The 19,895-nt window shown below is 31.5% G+C and overlaps 1 protein-coding gene across 5 annotated transcripts; it reads right to left on the reverse strand.

Annotated features, from left to right (window-relative positions):
• Positions 1-7,102: 7,102 nt before the first annotated feature.
• Positions 7,103-19,107, reverse strand: LOC145580153 (putative hydrolase C777.06c). 5 transcript variants are annotated; one of them, XM_081637540.1, is made up of 11 exons: positions 18,818-19,107; positions 16,674-16,809; positions 16,048-16,175; positions 14,878-15,025; positions 14,687-14,792; positions 13,085-13,143; positions 8,526-8,561; positions 8,328-8,437; positions 7,976-8,037; positions 7,831-7,885; positions 7,103-7,538 (listed from the first exon to the last, which is right to left on the reverse strand). In XM_081637540.1, exons 1-9 carry the CDS (start codon positions 18,994-18,996, stop codon positions 7,980-7,982), a joined length of 960 nt encoding a protein of 319 aa, XP_081493666.1. In that variant the 5' UTR covers positions 18,997-19,107; the 3' UTR covers positions 7,103-7,538; positions 7,831-7,885; positions 7,976-7,979. The 5 variants fall into 5 exon arrangements, with proteins under 5 accessions (XP_081493666.1, XP_081493667.1, XP_081493669.1 ...); XM_081637541.1 differs by having other exon boundaries at positions 7,103-7,543; XM_081637543.1 differs by lacking the exons at positions 7,103-7,538; positions 7,831-7,885; positions 7,976-8,037 and adding an exon at positions 12,086-12,499 and having other exon boundaries at positions 8,341-8,437.
• Positions 19,108-19,895: the final 788 nt, after the last annotated feature.

The raw sequence follows: 19,895 nt of genomic DNA on the forward strand, positions 1-19,895 counted from the left end.
TTCAAAGCCAAAACCAACTTCAAATCAGATGTCCTATTGGTCGTTGGCGTAAAAAGAGTCACCATTGCATACATCACACAACATTTCTTAAATTCATCATTCCCCTCTAGCATATCCTCATCATTTGTCATAACAGCATGCAACAAAAGGACAGTTACTTCACGCTTTTGACCACCATACAAATCTTTCCTTGAATTCTTAAACTCGTTATCACAATTTTTCTTTGAAACTGGAACACGTAGTGGTCGATTGGAATCTAAAACACATCATGTACATCACAAGCAGTTAACTGAAACATCTCGCCCGACGGCATAACAAACATACGACTGCTAGGAACAAAACACCTACACCTAATCATATCTTTTGGAGATTCAGTCAACCAAATCTGTGATATACTGCCAAAACCAATATCCTCAACAACTTGGTTTTGCTTAGGAGTCAATTCACTCATTAAATCATAAGACCCTTAGGTAAACACCTAACATATACTTCAAGTTCATCCCTACAAAACACAATAAAAATATAAATGATTCCAGCAAAAATAAAAAAAAAAGAAAAAGAAATAAAAGAAACAGAAATAAAACAAATAAAAGAAATGACAGAAACAGAAATAAAACATGCAAAGTTCCAACATCATCTTAGAAAATAATAATATGTACACACTATTAAAAACCTAGAAACAGAAAGATAACTGAACAAGTAACCCCTATGTAACATATAAGTAACCCCTATGTAACTAATAAGTAACCTCTAAAATTCCAACTATAAAACACAGAGAAAAATAATAAAATGACTCAGCAACTTAAAAGTAATCCCTATGTATAATATAAGTAACTCCTATGTAACTAATAAGTAACCTCTAAAATTTCAACTATAAAATACAGAGAAAAACAATAAAATTACTCAGCAACTTAAAAAGTAATCCCTATGTATAATATAAGTAACTCCTATGTAACTAATAAGTAACCTCAAAATTTTCTAACTATAAAACACATAGAAACACTAATACATGCATTATTTCACAGCAACTTTAAAAGTAACCAATATTTAACATATAAGCAAACCCTAGGTAACTAATAAGTAATCTCTTTAAATTTTCAACTAGAAACACTAATAAGATATTCAAATTACTGAACAACTTAAAAAGTAAACACTCTTAATTACAATTTCAAGTACATAAATGATCCAAAAAGAGGGAAAAAAGTTCAAAATCAAATCACAATTATAACAAAAATCATCTTAGAAAATAAGAATATGTACCCATCATTTTCAACATTCACAACTTCAACATATTCAGAACGGGATTTTGAAGATCTTAGAGGCCTTCTTGAAGGAATTGGCTTGACATCCTCTTCATCTTCATGCATAATCATCCTCCTTCTCTTTTTAGTTGGTTTCACATCTTCCTCGTCATCAGTATGAACTACAGAAGGCCCACCTCCAACAGTATTCAACTGAACTAACTCATGTTTACTGGGTTGAATTTTAGAAAGTGCTAGAAAAGCAGAAGAAATAGGGTTTGTCCAAACATCTTGGTTTTGGTCTTGGTCTCCACTAGTACTATTTTTATCACCTTCATCCTGAAGATCTTTAGTTGAGGCTTCCTTTTCTGAATGAGTAATAACACTACTTGCATTTGGCACCACACCCTCCAAATCATGAGACATTTGTGTTTCCTGACCATTCAGACCAACAGAAGGATCTTCTGTAACAGCATCATAAGGATCTTCTATAGCAGGACCAGAAGGAACCTCTGTAGCATGTGTTCCTTAAACAACAGCAGAAGAACCCTCCATAAGAGTCCTTCCCTCAGATGGATCAACCACTCCTTCACTTGCATTAGCTGTTAAATATATAAACGTTAATGATAAGCAATAATACAAATGAAACACAAAACTTAAAATTACCAAGTAATCCTTAGTCAAAAACCATATAAACCCTAATAAAAACATAGAAATTGTAAGATAACTGAACAAGTAACCCCCATGAATTGAAACATATAAGTAACCCCTATGAAACTAATAAGTAACCTTTAAAATTTCAACTATAAAACCAAAAAAAAAAACAAAAAAAAAAAAAAAAAAAAAAAAAAAAAAACAGTAAAATTACTCAGCAACTTAAAAAGTAATCCCTATGTAAATTATAAGTAACTCTTATGTAATTAATAAGTAACCACAAAATTGTCAACTATAAAACACATAGAAACACTAATACATGGAAAATTTCTCAGCAACTTCAAAAGTAATCAATATGTAACATGTAAGTAACCCCTAGGTAACTAATAAATAACCTCTTTAAATTTCAACTATAAAACAACTAGATGAAAAAAAACATATGCATAAGGGAAAAAAAAAGCACAATAACACATGCAAAGTCCAAAAAACAGAATTATAAAAGAAATAACAACAATATTAACTTAAAAATGAAAATAATCATCATCAAGAACTTAATTCAGCAAGAAAAAGAGAAAAAAAAGTAAAAGTTAGGGTTAAAGAAACCAAAAACATGATGAAATTAAACAACAATAACACATGCAAAAGTTCAAACTACAATTATAGGACAAATGACAACAATAAGAACATAAAAATGACAATAAACATTAATGAACATCATCAAGCACATAATTGAGCAAGAAAAAGAGGAAAAGTAAAAGTTAGGGTTAGATCATGAAATTGAAGTATTAAAATACTCAACGAAAGTAAAAGTTAGGGTTAGATCATCAAATTGAAGTATAAAAGTATTCAACGAAACAAAATCGCAACAAAATTCAAACAAATATAAGTGAAAAACGGAAAACAAGAAAAAAAATGAAAAATTAGGATTTCAAAACTACCTGAACGATCAACACATTCGCAAGTAAACGACCCTTTTTTGCCATGACGAACAACGAACTTAACCTTAACCATTATGCAACTATGGAGGAGAAAGAAATCGAAAATAAACTAAAAGCAAAATTGAATTTGAATAGGAAAGGAAATTTGATGAGAAAGAAAGGGAGTAATGAATGAAGGAGGGAAGTTAACAGAGATGGAGGGAAGTTAAGATGGTTTTTTGGTAATGTTTTGAATTTTCTTTTTTAAAAAACAATAACGGGATTATTAGAAAACGGGATGAATAAAACGAGCTCCGTTATAGTAAATGGACTGGGCCGTGCGACGTGGCTAGCCACATATAAGACTTTGTGATAATGTAAATATTAGGACATATGTTAACATTTTTAGATAAATTAGGCCTAGCTCAATGTAGTATTCCACTCTTTTGCATGTAACCAGTTAGAGCTAATTATTGCAAACCCTAACTATTCTCACATTGCCATTTTCATTCTTTCTATCTACTCTCCTTCTCTCCTCTCTTCTCTTTTCTTTATTGTTATTTGTTAATTTGCATTTCATACTAGATTCAAAGTCAATAATCATTCGCATCAAACTACTCATTCGGATACTTTCCTCTTTGATGTTCATTTTCTTTTTAATTGCTATTAATTTTGTTTAAAAACATTGAAAATATTGATATGGTGAAAGTTTTTGTTTTGTTTATTGGTTTTATTCTTCTTTTTAAGATTTTCTTTTTATATAATAAATTTGTTTATCCCTGGTTGATAAAGAAGAAAAGCTACTTAGAATTGAGCTATATTTGTAATATTTCCAAAATTAGACTATTATTTTTGTTGGAAATTAAGTCTAATTTTGTTTAGATATTGACAGGTTATTTCATTAAATAAAATTATACAAAAAGGTTATATAAAATACCATGATAAACAAAAAAAGGTCTAATTCTTACACATGCAAGAAAAAAAAAAGCCGGATCAAAACAGGTCGGATTTAGGTCAACCTGTAATAATAAGTCAGGTTCAGGTTCAATTTTTTGACCCGTTTATGTAAACAGGTCGGGTTTAGGTTGGAGGGTGTTGACCCGTTTATGTAAACAGATCAAGCCGAACTTAACCCGACACGACCTGATTGCCAAGCCTATTAATATACGTATGAAAAATAAATTATATAGGTTTTACAAACCTAACCATTATTTTCGTAGAATCTAACCATTAATGTCGTAGAAAAAAAATCGTACAATAATAATATTAGTCAATAAGATGTGAAAATATTACGTTAAATAAAACAAATTATTTAAAATTAACGTAATTTGCTAATTAATAGTAAGTTTCACGTAGTTTGTTAATAGAGAGTGGGACTTCATATTTAATAGATTGATACTTGTCTTTTACTTGAGATAATTTAGATGAGGCTAATCAGTAAATTCCTTTACGAATCGGATCTCTATTATGTGAGTAAGTTTTTTTTTTTTTTTTGAAAACTATTATGTGAGTAAGTTAAGATTCATAGTATCCCATGATAATTGTCATTTGCTAAGCATAACATTCCCGAAATCACTCTCATATAAATCACCACGTAGCTTGAGATTAATATTAAAGAAAAATTAATAATTCATAACATATGAATTTAATATTAAGGATTACATTAAATCGACATACTAAAACTAATGATTTTGAATTTGTAAATGTTGAGCATTATGCTTTAATTCCACGATAAACAAACATCATTAATGTGCCAGCATATAATTCATAATAAATCCAACTTGTAGGATAGTAGTTCTCATCTTAAATTAGCTAAAGGGAAGTTGGAATTTATACCGTCCATTTTGCAATGAAGTTGATTCTTAATTGAATTCTGCAATTGATTTGCTTTGTGGTAGTATTTTGACTTTTATATGCTTCATACTTGTAGTACTCTACACTTAAATTTGCTAACACGAATTGCTGACTCAGCCACATTGCTGAGTGGACATAAAGTTTGTTATAGTTGTGAATTCCCTCCCTAGATTTCAAGAATCTTGTTAGAAACTTTGTTATGAAACAAACTCTATGTAATAGAAGTTTCTAGATTATATATATATATATATATAATATATATATATATATATATATATATATATATATATATATATATATATATATATATATATATATATATATATATATATATATATATATCAATTACATACTACTAAAAGCGAATCTAAGAGGACACTTGTCAATGTGTTATTAAAAAAATTCCCGCCAAAACTACTTTCTAAAAAAAAAAATTATTACATTAAAAAAAGGATTGCATTTAGATTATGACTTTTATTTTATATAAAATTTAAAGTAAACTTCCTAAAATATCGACTTGATTTTCTGTCTCGTGTTTTTATTGTTTTAATACGAACTATATTTCATTTTTAATACAAACTGTATTTCATACGGTTTAATACTGATCAATCGATTTAGTTTTTTAATATCTAATTATATTTTCATTATAATTAGTCAATATCCGTGCATTGCACGGGGTTTCACCTAGTATATATATATATATATATATATATATATATATATATATATATATATACTAGTTTTGTGCCCCGTACGATACCCGGGTTATTTATTGAATTTTAAGATAAATTTTTAATCGTTAAATTTTAAAATATATCATTGTTACAAAATTATAGGCATAAATGTGCTTTTGTGACGATTTGTTATCTAGTAGGCATGTAATGACTAATAATAATGTTGGTGGAAATGTTCGATTTAATACATTAAAAAATACAAAATTAGCAAAAAAATAAATTAAATAAAACAAATGTTCAATGCTCGTTGGGTTGACCTGAACCCAAAACTTTGGGTATGGGTTGAACATTTCTTGACTCGTACCTAAAGTGTCCCAATCCGAGATGATTCATGACCCGACCCTAATTGACAGGTTTACATAGTGATAAAATTTTATTAGATTATGAAGTGTATTATTTTAACCGATTAGTATATATTATAAATGGATGTTTTACGTTTTAAACTACTTCCTTTTCTCCAAAAAAATTATGATATAAAAATTAAATTTATATGATAATTTTTGAGAATTATAATCTAATAATTTTTTTTGAATAAAATTATGATTCAATTTGTACTATGAATTATTGGTATTTTATCGAAAATAAAACTCTAAACTAACAATTTTATCCTAAAATTCTATCCAAATAGAATTCTAAACCAACTTTTTTTATCTTATGAAGCCTAAAATCTATCCAATGTGGCGTGATACTTGGCGAAAAGTTGAAATGCCAAGTGTCACTGCCTCGTGACCTGGCTAATATATATATATATATATATATATATATATATATATATATATATATATATATATATATATATATATATATATATATATATATATATATATATATATATATATATATATATATATATATTTATATATATCTTGTAATTGATTGATTGATTCATTTCTTGCATCTTAATAAAAATATCTTTCCTTTTTTTTCTCTCCAATTTTCTCTATTCTTCCTGTTTACAGTTCATCAAGTATGAACTTCAACAAACTTCAGCTATATATACCAAGGGAAATGAAGTTTGTAGCACATTATCTAACTCGGTATGCTTTTGACGAGGAAGAACAAAAGATTCATGTCAAGCCTCCACATAGTCCTAAGGATGCGTATGAGAAAGACCCCAAGGATGCATAGATTTAAATTTCTTTTATGTTGGACTTTTGCACTTGAATCTTTGTCTCATACTGGATGAGTGTTCCAAATTTAACAACTGTTGTTATGTTTTGCTCTTTAGTTAAAATTACAAATCCCAAAATGGAGCCACTAATTACATATTTAGAGTACAAGAATGAGAAGCAAATTATCTTTGACCTTGTTGCACACATCCATCTGCCCTTCACTCTAAGAATGTCTTCTACGAATCCTTTTGCCCTTTTCCATCACTATAATGACTTCTGCAGGTCGCAAAAACTTGATGATACATGTAGCCCCACAGCTTGGTGTCGCACTAGCCTGTGTGCTCGACTACTCGTACAGTCCACTACTCGACTACTCGTACAGTCTACTCAATTTATTTTCCAAGCTGTTGTGAATCTAGAGTATAGATAGATTTATAAACTTTTTTGTAATTAAATTTGTTTTTCATATTTTTCTTTATAAAAAAAAGAAAAAGAAAGAGAAAAAAAAAAAGCCCTTCTTGTTCATATTGTGATTAAAGTAAAGATAGATTTGAGCAAGAACTGCGAACAAAATAATGAAGTTTTTAGGAAGTATACAAATATAACCTCATAGATCAGCAATTTAACCTTTTATTTTTTTGGTCTCATATGAGTTGATTTTATGAAAAGCATGTGATAAGTGATTTGCAGTTGTATTATCCTGCTAGAAGTTATCACATCAACAAATGGGAAAACTTGAATATAGTTATACTTAAGCCCATAATCTTTGGGAAACATTGTGTATACATGACTAGCGCACAAGCCCAGAAGCTTTTGATTCTCTCTTGAATCGAATGGTCAGGGGAAAAGGAATCAGTTAATACCACCATCAAAAACTTGAGTCGATCTCCAAAAGCACAATGTATTCATTATGCCAACTTGAGTTCAAGCCTTAATGTGATTAGTAGAAAAGCCAAAATCTATAACCTGCATTAACGGAATGTCTGCTCGCCCACCGAAGAAGATAAGAAGCAAGTATAGTTGTACCTGTTCTGCAACAATACCAGTTACAACGCTGCTTTAAAATTTGAAAGTAATTTGATAGCATGCACAAAAATTGCCTTTCCAATTTTCCATGATGTTGCACATCAGAAGGGTTGTACTTCATGAAGTTGCCATTCATAGACAATGTGCAATTTATGAGGGGTGCATAAACTTTTTGGTTGGACATAAGAAGTAATAACTTATCGAGGGGGCAAGGAGAATTTTTTTGCATGCAAAAATGGCAACTTATTTAGTTTATGGGAGGTAGAACTTTGTCAAAAAAGAAAACCAATACCTGCATTGTCAACCAAACAGCTAAACTTTCAGTACTCCTTTAGAAATATAACATCCTGCACATATATTATCAAGAAACAACCAGTTAGATGTTGTCGCTGATTAAGATTCACCATGAGAGTATGGGGCTTTCTTATAGATCTCACCTTGTCAAAGATCTATAGGGATTCTTAGACCATCATGAGCTAGTTGAACCTGAATTCCCTCCCTGAATAAGATTGATGAAATCAAATTAAAATAGTCTTAAGAATTTGTCAAAAACAAATTCAACAATATGTATAAGTAAACAAAAACAGAGTCCAAAACAGATAGCATATTAATTTAGGAAAAAGGAATAAAAGACGTTCACAATAGATCTCAGTGCAAAAAAATATGAATGGTTATGCACAAACAATGGCCTCATAAAAGAATGAAATTCCTAAAAATGGAAGTTGCAACCATTTTATCTAAATCGTATCCCAGTTGAGAATTGAACAGTAGTGAATAGCAGTCCACTACCTTTCTGACCATTCAGCAAGATAGGCATTATCAGTATGGTGATCAAATTCATGGGTCATTCCAATCAACAGAGCACGCTTGGGACAGATTCTCTTCACTGCATCAAGAGTCTAAAGATAACCAAGGCAACTTTAGTCAAATCACATAGCACAAAACCAAGATCACATAACATATTGTTGGATTCTACAGGCAGATTACCTGAGGGAAGCAAAAGTGAGTATTATGAGACCCCTTCTGCAAATCAAAGTTGGAAAATAGTTGAGTCAGATACATGTATACACTTCTAAAGTTTACCTTTATGATACAGTGATAAAGGTGTATATAATGACTTCCTCTTTGTTTTTAGTTAACATGTTTGTTTAATTATGCTAGTCAATACACAAATTTAACGATTATAGGATCTTTTATCAAAATGGCTACTTTTATAAAACTATTTATCAAAACGGCTACTTATCAATATAAGTTCCAAAACTAGCTAATTTATTAACTTGGAAGGAAATTATTTATTTCTTATTTTCCTTTGAAGTAGTTTGGTTCACTTTATGGGATTTTTCAATGATTTTTTTTTTTTTTTTTTTTTTTTTTTTTTTTTTGGCTTTTTGTTCTTTTTTGGAGGGGGAAATTCTAATGCCATAGTTTAAGATATCCAATAGAGGGTAGCTAGCTTGTTTTTCGTAGGGTGTGCTTTTGTTTTCTATTTTGCTTGTTTTCTTTTCTTTGTTTTAATTTCTGTTAGTATGATTTCTTTTGTTAGGGGTTCTCCCCTCTTTTGCACCAAAAAAAAAAAAAAAATCCCATTAATTTGAAAAATAAAATTCAACATAAAATATTTGCAACAATTCTGTGGAGACTCTACTTTGTTAAGAGGTGCAAGCATCTACATTTTAAAAAAAAATTAGAAAAAAAAAAAAAAAAAAAAACTCAAAAAATTGTTCCAGATTTCCAATTGACAAAAAATAAATAAATAAAAAATAAAAATAAATAAATAAATAAAAAACAACTGAGAACATATTCATTGTCTACCATTATATATCACATAAATATATGTAAATTTTATTTATTATACACATTAAACTAAAAAATATTCAAATTAGCTGACATTAACAAAAGTATACAATTAATAGGCATGAAAAAGATGAGCAATACCTTAAAAACCCTTATCGTTGTATAAATTTGCGGTAGTGTTGATAGAACAATACTACTTGAAATTTCAAATTTAAATGATACAATCTAGACAAAAAAAATTAGTATATTTGTTTTTCGTATATCGTTAAAATTTCCAACTTAAAAAAATTCTAAAAACAAAATTAAAATAAAACCAAAAAACAAAATTAAAAAAAAAAATATTCAATAAAGTGAACCCTGAACAAAATTGGTTCAAAAGAAAAAAAAAAGAAATAGCTAGTTTTGGAATTAAAATTCATAGTTAGCCGTTTTGGTAAATACTTTAGTCAAATTAGCCGTTTTGGTAAAAGATATCCACGATTATAATTTAATTATTATTAAGCAAATATCATGGAAACTTGACATTTTGAAATTATAAATCGAGGAGAATCTAATAAGACCCCACATAACTATATTTCTTATTATATACTCACTCCGTTCCCAAATGATCTACCCTTTTCTCATATTTCAGGAGAATTAAAAAAGGAAAAGAGGAAGTAATAGAAGTACATAGGAAAACTAAATTCACACAGGAAAATAAGTAGAGAGAGAAAGAAGTAGAAGTACATGGAAAAGTTAAATTCACATAGGAAAGCTAACTTTTGCACAAATAATTTTGCAAAATAAAGGGTAATTTAGAAAGATCAACTAATAAATACAAGAAAAAAATGAGGGTAAAAGGGTAATTTCATGATACCCATAAATGGTAAAAAAAGAAATGGGTACATCATTTAGTACCACCTAAAATGGAATAAGGGTAGATCATTTGGGGACAAAGGGAGTATAAAACATAAAAGGTCAAATGAGAATGTGTGAATAGTGCCAAACTCAAAACGTGTCAGCTAAAAACAAACGGAGGAAGTATTTATTAACATAATCAGTGGTCTGGCATGAGACTTCAGAACATGTTTCCCACAATCTTGTACATGCTGTATAGCCATGAGAAAACTACAGATTGTGTTTAACAGCAGAGTCCTAGACCATCTTGAGAGTACTTTTGTCATCTCAGTTTCCACTTATATACTTTTGTGTAGAATACATGACTGGATTGGAGCTCATGTGATCTGGAAGAATCATGGTAGGACCTGTGTCTTCCCTTGATACACATCAAACAAGCACCAAGCACCAAGCACCAGAAAGTTCCAGCCTTGAGAAACCTTGTTTCTCTCATTTACTTGCACTTGGGTATCAATTCTGTTATAATATGATTCAAAACTAGAGCCTGATAATGATCAGATTTGCAATTTGGACCACATAAACATTGTAAACATTTCATATTATTTATATGAAATAATACACCAAATAATACACCAAATAATACACCAGGTCAGTGTTCTCCGGTTCATATTATATGCAACTTTGGAATTATTTATACTCACAAATAATACACCAAAGTTGCATATAATACGAACCGGAGGTAATAAACAAAAAAGAAGATGCTAGATCACAGCTAATTTAATTCGTTCGACTAGTGGTCCATTGGCAGGTGGTATAAACTGGTTGTAATGATAGTTCGTATATGTAAATTTAATTGAAAAGCAATGTCAATGACCAAGGTAAAGGTTGTCCACCCCAAATATCACTCTCATAAATTTCCACTGTGACTTTAGAGGTGGTACAGATTGGCAATGAATATTTACAAAGAAAAACAAACATTTGGTCGTTTAAAGACAAAGTTTCATTACTATTGGACACAAAAAAGTTATTTATAAGATTACATACAAATTCATTGTGTTATATACTACTTTAGCACCTACCAAACGGGTCATATAATGCCTTATCAAGGGGAGAAAAGACGGGCATTGAGAACAAAAGTACTGTCAAAGTCAGGTCCCACTCTGCACAAGTTATACACTTATTCGTAACACTATTTCCCCATTTCTTCAGGTTCATAACACTAACCAGCATGTTCATAACACTAACCAGCATGTTCTGAGGAAAAAAAAAAATTTCTCTAATACACTAACCAGCATGTTCTGAGGAAAAAAAACAAAAAAAGGGCTGCTTTGCTTATCTTCAGATTTCAAAGTTGACAATATTTGAAAAAAGAAAAAAAAAGTAATCTACAAATTATGTTAAAATTTTCAGAAAATAATTGTATGGAATTGTAATTTCATAATTTTTACAATAACATAAGTTTTTGGTCATGGCATGACCTAAAAGGCTGAAAGACTGCAAAAAGTACAATAAGACTAGTTTTATCAAATTTTTTCAATGCTGTCCAAATCAATTAATTGATCAAAAATAAGAACGTGAATAGAGTAAAGAAAAATTGTTAAAATCATATCAAAATGCCATTTCATTCACAAATAGTGGCTTGAAATAGCTTAGGTTGAATTATGCTCTTCTAATTATTCTTACAGTTGATAATTTATAAAGCAGAAATAGTGGATAGGACAGCAAAGCAAAAGCAAGAAGTAATTAAGATAGTCAGAGTATCACTATACATGTTCAAAATATATCATGAACTAGTAAGATGCAAAAACCTTCACCCAACTATTCCTTTGTCAAAACATATAAAAGGAGAAACTTATGTCTTTCCAATCACACCAGAAAATGTACAAACTCATGAAAGATATCAATGGTGCCCTTACCTTGCATCTCCTTCCACTTTCACACCCAACTAGCCATTAATATACTTGTCCCGATTACTTCAGATTTACCTTCATCTTTTTCTATACTTCATAAACAAAGTAGCTTTGTTCCCCTTGCGTTAATTTCATCTTTTAGCTACGATCTTCATATAGGAAAGTTTTCATCCATAGCCTTACCCTTCTTTTAGATTTTTCAAGAATTTCAACTTGAATCCAGTTCTGCTTTAGATTTCAATCTAGCCATGTTTTGGTAGTCTAATTATACTAAAATTTCAGGCTGACATGTGTTGCACTGTTTGTGAGTTGTGACGTTGTTAGTGGGTGGTTCTTGAATATATGAGGCTTCTTTGTCGGATTTCAGTAGTGCTCCAAAATTTTATCCAGCCCTTTCCTGCGGCCATTTTGCAGTCCCACCTGATTTTCATTCCACGCACTTATGAATACATTTGAATTGCCCAAAACCATTTTGCTATTTCAAAAAGTAGTTTCAAGTTGTTCCAAGGCGTTTGCTATTTTTTTGCCCAGTTGGGTCACCTCTGTGGTGCTTTCCTCTAGGCTGTTGTATTTTTACATCTTTTTTTATTCAGATCTACTTGTTGCATCAAGATGCTTTTCCCTTCTGATTGAGTATGGCACAGAGATTAATACATAGTAGATAAAGAGATAAAATAGAAAGAAAGAAAGAAAAAAGTCTGGGAACGCAATGAGAAAATTTTCACTTTTAAAGGCAAAAGAGTAACTCTTTTTTGGGACATCCATTTAAGGAATCTTGGCAAGTGCGATATATAATTAGGGAGGGATGAAGTAACACAATTCATATACATGCATTTCATTGCATGATCCGCTATTGCTCAATAAAAATATGGCAATATATAAAACGAAAATCATTAAATAGAAGCTCGTTCAACTTTAGTAATCAGACTCTTGCCTACAGCTATCTATAAAGCATCTCCATCACAGCTAGTAATGAAATTCCAAACAAATTTGACTCATACTAACCTTGTAAAGGGTATCCAAGATAAGAAGGTCCAACTGACCACCGCCACTTTTTGAAATAACTGCCAAATGAGCAAGTTTCAATTTAAAAACCCAAATAATCCATACTGGTCAAGCAAATCCACACAAATTGTGATGCATGACAAAACACAGGTATTCAAAGAGAACCATAGAATTTCAAACCTCATGCTTGGGAATAAAGTACACCTTTCATTTCTGATTAATTGCAAAACCCATTTTCATTTGTTTTTTTCATTAATAACAACACTTCCTTCTTTAGTACCACGTACGGAGCCACTACTATGTTGTTATTATTTCCTCCCTCTAGCCCTTCTTACAGATTAGTTTCTCTCATTAACCCCACTTGACTTAACTATTTATAGTTTCAATATCCCACTAGCAATTATATAACCCCACTAACTATACTTTATACTTCGTATTATAATATCCCTTCTTTGGTTCCCGTTCCCACAGTACAATTTTATTTAAATTATGAGTCTGGACTACAGTTGCGATTTATCTGAAATTAAGTCGTTAATTTCAATGCATGCACATAGTGCTACAGAGAACATCAAGAAGAAAGAGCCAATTTATTGGTACATATATTTTGTCCTCTTACTAATCATAAAGACACGTACACAATCAATATGCCATATAGTCTTGATTAAGACATTTCAATAGGGAATAACACAAGTGATATCAGAGTACAAGATGCAGAAATTAACAAGGAATAGTGAGGTTTCACATATAAATGGACCAAACTAAGGATTACCTCTTGTTTTCAGAATCAAACCTCTTTTTTTCAGAATTAAATAAATTTAGTAATACATATATTGTGCCTCAGAAATCATGTCATGCTCTAAGCTTTTAAAATAAAAAATAACCATAGTTTAATCACAATTTCCATTAAATCAACTTACAAATTAATGCAAGTAGTGGCGTTTGCAAAACCAAACAGACACACTAAATTATTCATGGTCCAATTCAGCACAATCCATCCTTTTCCAGTTGGCATTCAGGTTTGTCAAAACTCAAAAGTAAGTGGGCTGTTTCAGCTTTCAAACACTGTTCATATTAGCTTATTCAAAAACCAATGTCTAAATTCACTATCATAGGGCCTATAGTGTAAAGTCACGACAGCTGTTAAAAGTGGGCAAGAAAGAGATGACAAAAGTTCAATGAATCTAAGTGTTAACAGTCATAAAACACATATTTGCTCAGTTCAGATAAAGAAATGAAAGATTATATATGTCGTTGTGAGGTGTTGTTAAAGGACTAATTCAACCAAAGCTTAAGCTAATGGTTGAAGCCCATGATTGGTTTATATACTCTATCACGCACCCTCACATGAGAGCCCGTTGGGATTGAAGTGTAGATGCAACATTGGCCCCTCCATACCCAACGCTTAATATTCCACTTTGAAAGGAGGGGGTGGATGAGATTCGAACTCGTGACCTTTGTGTCACGTTGGCTCTGATACCATGTTAAACGACCAATACAAGTATACAACCAAAAACTTAAGCTAATGGTTGAAACCAAGGATTGGTTTATATACTCTATAAGGTGTATTGATGCATTTATATCAAAGGGCAAAAGAGTACTCACGAGCCTCTGTGCTTGGGATGAAACGTGAGACATCCGATATGTAAGCTACTTCACAATTCTGACCAAAAAGAAATCCTAATGAAACATAATCTTCACCATGCATCACCTATATCAATTGAAATAATCAGTAGAGAGTAGTAGTACTAGTAGTTAAATGCATTAAGGAAAAGAGATTGATTGAAGCAAGTTACTGGTAAGGGGGCAAATTGCAGGCCCGATGCAAAAAAAGGTTTCTCATGATCGCTCTCGATTATATTCCAGTCAAGCTGAGAAACTCGTCTTATCTCCTGGCCTTCTTTGAGTTTTTTCTTAACCAGGTAAGGGAATTTTACAGCCACACTGTCACAGGAAACAACCAAAAAGGTGATTATCAGGCTGAGCAGCAAAGTATTAGAATTTGGTTCAATCTGACTAAGCATTGCATCTGTCAAATGTCAAGATAACAAGAAACAATCTTAGTTTGGTATGATAAGAGTATACAAGATAGTACAATTACAGTATAATAAAAAATAAAAAATAAAAAAACTAAAGGATGTAACTTTACATACATAAGTTAAGCAATCACCATTATAACTTGACACCCCAAGTAGTAACAAAATTGATATAGTGGATGGGATTACAAACAGATTGAACACATCAAAATTTATCTGAACAATACAAAATTAATAATGAGGGTTAAGGACTTAAGGTTCAGATTTAGAGGAATTCTTGGCATGAGAAAGAAGTGCTGCCTTTCATATTCATGTGTACTTGTCAAGTTGTCTTCGTCCCTTAATAATTTGTGTGATTCTAATTATGAAATAAGAATGGAGTACATAGTTACAGGAAGTCACCCAAAGGTCAACCAAAGCAAGCAGAGAAAAAAAAACCCTCCAATCTACCTTCCCAGACCTAACATTCTTTCACACGGAAGACACTTGAGTTTGCATATTTACTTCCAAGGCACCCTTAAAGTATATTGAGTATCCAGTGCAACTTCATATCAGTAACTCGATTAACAAAAACCAGAAAGTCGAAGCTGATAGGTAGCAGTTCCGTTCTAATGAAGAGAAGAGATTGAGAATAAGGAACAATGATGGCATTCTTACAAAAAAAAGGGAATAATGATGGCAAAATAACATCCCATCTCATGTATTATAGTAAAATTCCACAATCAAAAATCAGAAATGTGGAGCAGAAGCGCCTTTTGAGAGTGGTCTTACTATCTAGGCCACAAATCTAGATAGAAAGCCCTAATGCAACCAAGAGATTAAATTGGAGTAGGGGAGATCACCAAAATAGAAGAGGCATAGACAGCTACAGCTTTGGAAGTGAATAGATTCATTAGAATATTCATCGTGGCACTTAAGAAAACTCCATACCTATTCATAGAATCCTGGGTGAGGTAAATTGGAGTCGGGCTAATATCATTTGTGGGACTAAATGGCTGCACAGCTCGTATGTCATCCAGACCAAGAATTGCATCGGCATGCTCATGCGTCAGAATTATCTGCAGTTGATCCAATACTGACTTCTTAGATTTCAGCAAATAGGATAATGACATTAAATTATAATTCCTGGCAGTTATAAGGTTGGAATGTAGCTCCAAATATTCTAGAGTAATTTGGTAGTGAATAGTGCAGGAAACAAACTACTGAATCAGGGTATAAGCTAAAATTCTTATAGTTCTATTTGATGCAATTTATTAAACATGCCATCAACCTTTGCAGGTTTCCATCAGATGTAATTTCTGTTCCTCTTTTTTTCTACAGCATAAAAAAATCCATCAAAATCTTAGCCACGTATTAACCAGAAAGCTCCCATTCATTCCCAAAAAACCAAACAAATTATATAACAATGGAAGAATAAAACAAAAAAAGACAAGATATAGAGACACCCAAGATAACAAGAAAAAGACTTCTTTTGAAAGTTTAAGAATTCTGTACAAGGTTCATATGATTAATAGTAAGCACATCAATGATTTCAAGATTCAAGTGTAAGAACTCACAGAATCAACCCGTGGAATTTTGTGGAAGGTGAACCACCGAAGAACTGCCTCTCGGAATGTCTTGCCAATATCAATCAGGATATAACTATGCGCACCATCGTTTTGACAATAGTCAATAAGGAGAGATGTATTGCCCCTGGAAATCGGATACAAGTAAAATTAAATACCATGCCTTAATATACCTTAGCAATTACTTTAATATTCAAAAATGACTCTAAGGGTGCAATACCAAGAACATAAACTCATGATAATTTATTGTCAATTTCTTACAATAACGAGAAGTCCAGCCATGCAACAAAGATAAAGAATAAGCTTTCATTTCTTAAACTTACAGTTTATGGAGAGAAGAAAACATGACAAAAGGTTAATGGCAACTTCAGTGATATGGATAATAATTAGAAAAGGGATGATAAAGGAGGTCCAGAAGAGCAAGGAGGTGAAGAATTCCACTTATCTTTAATTCTTATAGCTAGTAGCAGTGGAGAAATCATTAAGTTCTGAAGGATTTAAATCTCTGCAGCTGTTTACAGTAAACGAACAAGGCATGAGATAGTACACTTCCCTCTCCCCTCTTCCTATGTATAAGTTTTTTATTATACATATCTTTGTCAAAGGAGAGAACAAGAACATTGCGAATCCAGCAAATTCCATCAAGTTAAAATGCACATTAGAAATCATGCATTTCCATACTCATAATCTTATGATAATTTCCATAGCTAAAACATCTATTTTAATCGATTGAGTTAACAAAGATAGACAACAGACTAATGCCTACTGATCCCATTACTTTCCTCTACTTGTTAACCTGCAGGAAAAGAACACCCGGAACTAATTCTTTACTCACCTTACTACAAAAACTTCTAAAGTCACTCTATCCATCTCTCTTCCAAGTTCCAACTATCAACTAATTACCTTCAATGAAAGATAAAAATAGTAAGTAGTCCCTAAGACATCACATTATAACGACAAGTGATCCACAAATGCTACGCTTCCCTAGCACTAAGTTTCTATTACCATTGTCTCAAGTCTCAACCCACCACCATGAATCATAATAAGCTCTAAATCCTCTAATTTCCCAATTATATAACTTCTTGAGAAAATATATCCTCAACAACCACATGATTATTTAAAAAGAAAAAGCATATTGCTCTTAGTTCCAAAGAAGACTAAACTGATACTCTTGCACTAGGGGCCATCATTGTCATGTATCTAGTCAATCCATCTTACCAGTAAACTATCACCTGTGAATATGTCATTAGTTGCCACATTATTACAAATAACAGGAAGGTATAATTTTCTCTAAATTCAGAAGTTGATGGAAACATACTTACACAAAAGACGTTATCGCTTATCACTTAAACCTAAGTTATTAATTCAACTCAGCTTGTACTATCCAAAAGCAATAATTTCAATGTAAATGTTGGCTATTAGTAAAACAAGATATATTACGACCTTCACTACTCCTAGCATCAATGCCCCGAGAAAATTATGTTATCATTAAAAAAACTTATATTCTGAGATGCCTGAATAATCCGTTTGGTAAGTGGTCATATATCTTAGAGATGGTAATGTTATGGTAATGAAACTCCATCCCCAGATAAAGGTTTTTCTTAAATTTCAATTACCACCACCTTTAAAACAATAATCAATGGTAATGAAAATTTAGGAAAGTTATTTAAGGAAGAACTCCTTCACAAAAACATATACAAGTACTTTGTATATAAAATCATTACCACTACCACCATTTATTAACTCCTGCCAACGGACCGTAAAAGTTTTGAACAAGTAATATAGTACAAATATGTGATTAAAATCTCTATCCAAGGCGATTCCACATTCAACTGTTTAATATCAAACTATCAAGGTCCCTAACTAATCATGCACATTATATAATTACTATAACACTCCATAATTCCATATCACAGTGAGATCAAACTCCAGTATACATAATTTAACAGTGATCTGACAATGGCGTAAACTCCCAACTTCAATGAAATCACTACCACAATTAAAATAGTAAAATTCAAACAAAATACAACAAACTAACGCAGATCTATTACCTAAAAAACGCAAAAGGAAAGACTAAGAATCAAGCAAAATTGAAAGAGCAATACAAAATTGAGCAAGAAAAACAAGAAATGTACCGATAATTAGGGTTTTGATCGGGAGGAATGAGCAAAGACTGAGAACAAACGGTGCAAGGAGGATCAGAAGGTTGGATCAAGCACATTGCATTTGGTACAGCACTTGAACAACCTGTTCCCATGAATATCACCGCTGAAGAAGACGATGATTGATCGGCGGTTACTACGCCATTCTCCATTGTTGTAGGAAGAGAGAGAAAATGCGTGAGAAAACAGAGTTGTTGTTGGTTTGCTGATGTAATGGAAGACTGGAAAAAAAGGAGAGGAGTGGTGGATGTTTCTGGTGTATGCGTAAGCGTAACCAACGGTTTTCAACTTTGGTACTCCGTATATGCTTACCGCACTTTGATGCTACGGCCTACTGATGATGTTACTCCCTCGGTTTTTAAATTCTTGTTCCATTTTTTCATGCGCAGAATTTTAGCAAAAACTGGAAAAAATAATAAAATATAAAAATAGCGAGGTATGAAGAAGAATAAAAAATTGAAAAAATATAAAAGTAATTGAAAAAATTGGAGGAGAGACAATATAAAATTAATCAAATATCATTTATTTTGGTCCACTAGTTGAGAGAAAAGAATTAAATATTGTAAAAACTTTTCATATTAGGAAATGGAGCAACTATTTAAAAACAGTCGGAAATAGAAAGTGGAACAAGTATTTAAAAACGGAGGAAGAATTTTAACTATCGTACTTTGTAGCTTAGTATTGCTATCGCTATGTTTAGTTCAACTTATTTGGTGATTAGAAAACCTGGTAATTGAGGGCTTGTTTGGTATCACTTTTGGTTTTCTGTTGCCTGTTTTTTTGAAAACTAAAAACCAAAAACAGGAAACAAGAAAAAGGTGTTTCCACTTTTCTGTTGTCAGTTTTCAAAATTATCATGATTTTAATGAGTCTAAATATTTTTTGATTCATTATGTGACATATATAATATACTTTTAAAAAACAAAAAACCAAAAAACAGAAAACCACAACGATGCCAAACGAACCCTGAGTTGTTTGGGTCGGGTTATTTTGGGTTAATTATGTGGTTGAGTTCTGGTCAATTTTTGTTTCATGTATGTTAAGGTCTGTA

Source organism: Chenopodium album, chromosome 14 (assembly GCF_948465745.1).
Source record: "Chenopodium album chromosome 14, dcCheAlbu1.1, whole genome shotgun sequence".
Classification (NCBI taxonomy): Eukaryota; Viridiplantae; Streptophyta; class Magnoliopsida; order Caryophyllales; family Amaranthaceae; genus Chenopodium; species Chenopodium album.

Coding starts and splice junctions, on each gene's coding strand:
- LOC145580153 (XM_081637540.1), bottom strand. CDS start 18,996: ATGGAGAATGGCGTAGTAACCGCCGATCAATCATCGTCTTCTTCAGCG. Junction 16,176..16,673: donor AAATTCCACGGGTTGATTCT/GTGAGTTCTTAC, acceptor GATCAACTGCAG/ATAATTCTGACGCATGAGCA. Junction 8,438..8,525: donor CTCACTTTTGCTTCCCTCAG/GTAATCTGCCTG, acceptor GGTTATCTTTAG/ACTCTTGATGCAGTGAAGAG.